The sequence below is a fragment of the Aptenodytes forsteri genome, unplaced genomic scaffold (assembly GCF_000699145.1).
Source record: "Aptenodytes forsteri isolate BGI_AS27 unplaced genomic scaffold, ASM69914v1 Scaffold603, whole genome shotgun sequence".
Lineage (NCBI taxonomy): Eukaryota > Metazoa > Chordata > Aves > Sphenisciformes > Spheniscidae > Aptenodytes > Aptenodytes forsteri.
In genome coordinates this window covers 52,148-54,442 of record NW_008794156.1, presented here as the reverse complement: position 1 = coordinate 54,442, position 2,295 = coordinate 52,148, and the positions used below count along the sequence as shown (strand labels likewise).

At 53.9% G+C, this 2,295-nt stretch overlaps 1 protein-coding gene across 1 annotated transcript in view; it reads left to right on the top strand.

Moving 5' to 3' along the window:
• LOC109279483 (olfactory receptor 14J1-like) overlaps positions 1–455 on the top strand; it is a 929-nt gene extending 474 nt beyond the window's left edge. Inside the window, exon 2 of the mRNA XM_019472287.1 lies at positions 9–455. Within this exon, the coding sequence (XP_019327832.1) occupies positions 9–455 (447 nt within the window). The remainder of the gene's footprint in view (positions 1–8) is intronic.
• The last annotated feature ends 1,840 nt before the right edge of the window (positions 456–2,295 follow it).

Sequence of the window (2,295 nt, the reverse complement as noted above, 5' to 3'; positions counted from 1 at the left end):
CATTTTCACTCCCACTCTGCCGAGGCAATGCCCTGGACCAGTTCTTCTGTGAAATCCCCCAGATCCTCAAGCTCTCCTGCTCAGACTCCTACCTCAGGGAAGTTGGGCTTCTTGTGGTTAGTCTTTCTGTAGCTTTAGGGTGTTTTGTTTTCATCGTGCTGTCCTACTTGCAGATCTTCAGGGCTGTGCTGAGGGTCCCCTCTGAGCAGGGACGGCACAAAGCCTTTTCCACGTGCCTCCCTCACTTGGCTGTCGTCTCCGTGTTTATCAGCTCTGGCCTGTTTGCCTACCTGAAGCCCCCTTCCATCTCCTCCCCATCCATGGATCTGCTGATGGCAGTCCTGTACTCAGTGGTGCCTCCAGCAGTGAACCCCCTCATCTACAGCATGAGGAACCAGGAGCTCAAAGATGCACTGAAGAAGCTGTTTCAATCAGTTGTCTTTCAGCAGCAATAAGCTGCCCATGTCTCTTCTGAAGTGATTTCAAACTTATGTTAGAAACCTCCTGTGCTTTTCGCATTTTATCTGTAATAATCCTGGTTTTCCAGGAATTTCTACATTCACTGCACTTCTCCAGAGGCATGAACTGAGTTGGCCTGACACAGAGGCCCTTGTACACCTCTGGCGCGATGGTACAGCTGGTCTCCCATGTCACAACCCTGTAATAAAAGGGGATTTTGTCAGTGCTGGTGTCTGGAGGTTGGGCTCTTCTTCCAAAGCTGAAGTGAAAAAAAGGCTGAAGAAATTGTCCCCCACGAGGCTGTGCTGCTGTGCTTGGGTTCTCCATGGGCTCAGGAGAGGAGGGCAGTGGGTGATGTGTTACGGATGGAGGCCTGGACTGAATTTTCACATGTGGGTGCCCAGTCCCCATCGAGATCGTGAATGATCAAAAGGGATCTGCCTAGGACTGTCTCCCTGTGGCTTTCAGGCACCACAGCCTGCTCGCTCTGGCAAGCAATACTGTCAGCATGGGGCCCTGCAGTGATAACAAGGAGGGGGCAAGAGAGGCCAGCAAGAGAGGCTCTGGTGGCAGGGACGACCCTGGGGAAGAGCATAGGAACAACTCTGTGCTTCTACAAGGAAATAAATGACAAAGAGAAACCTATTTCTGCATGCACTGGCTTGGGGCAGGCTGCTCTGTTGCTGGGGCAGTATAAGCAGCCTTAGGAGCCCCAAGGCCAGGAGTCTTATGCTGCCACAGAGGAGCTCCCAGCAGTGGGCAATAAGGATCTCTTGGAGGCAGGAGACACAGGGAGACACTGGCCTCCGTATCCTCATATCATGGCCATCCCCTAGTCTGGGGCTGATGTGGGAATGACACCCCTCTCTTTCCCCCAGGAGCTGCTGTGCCCTTCAGAGGGGCTGGGGCTCTGGTGTGAATGTCTGGAGTTCTGCAGCACCTTGCAGTGGGCACTGCCATGGGGCCAGACCAGACTGCGCTGCTGTGCTAGGCTGGGGAGAGGGCAGGGGAGGTGGCGAGAGCCAGGCAGGGGCTGGGCTGGCCTGGAAAGTGCTCAGGAGAGGAAAACACCAAAGGTAGCTGAATTGTGTGACCATGCAGGGTGAGGACATGCACCAGTGGGTTTGTGGTGCAGAGCCAGGGTTCATGGAAGGGAGCTGAGATATGCAGGTGCAGAAGAGAGGAGGCCAGTCTGTGCCCTTGGACACATGGATAGATTGGGAAGTTGGCCCAGGGCATTTGTCACCTCCAGCCTCTCATACTAGCAATTTCTATCTGTGTTCACTCACCCCAGGTTTTTGGGTGAGTCTTGCTGTGAAGCCATCTCCATCCTCCTGCTGGGTTCAGCACCTGTATCAGGAGAATGTCCAGACACGCCCAGCCTCTATCTTGGCCCCGACCACAGCAGACCATGGAACAGGGCTGTCTGCGAAGACTCATGTGGGACAGAGCCAGGGCAGGGCAGGGCCTGGTCACTGAGGAAAGTTGCAAAAGTAGGATGGTTATGGGGGGATAGGGAACTGAGGACTGTCATTGGTATTGTAATGGGGAGGACCTTTCCACACTCCTGAACACAGCCTCTTCCATGCTGTGCCTGCGCAATGGGGCCGTAGGATGATATCTGGGGCAGTGCGGCAGGGACAGGGCACTGTCAGGGGCCATGAAGCAGCTGCCAGGAGGTTACAACAAGGACAGGTATATACAAGGAATCTATATGCATTGCCATTGCTGTGCAGGTATGATTTTGGGAAAGCCAAAGCTCACCTGGAGTTGGTGTCTGCAAGGAAAGTCAAGAGCAAAAAGAAGAGCTTCGATCACTTGTTAGAGACCAAAGCT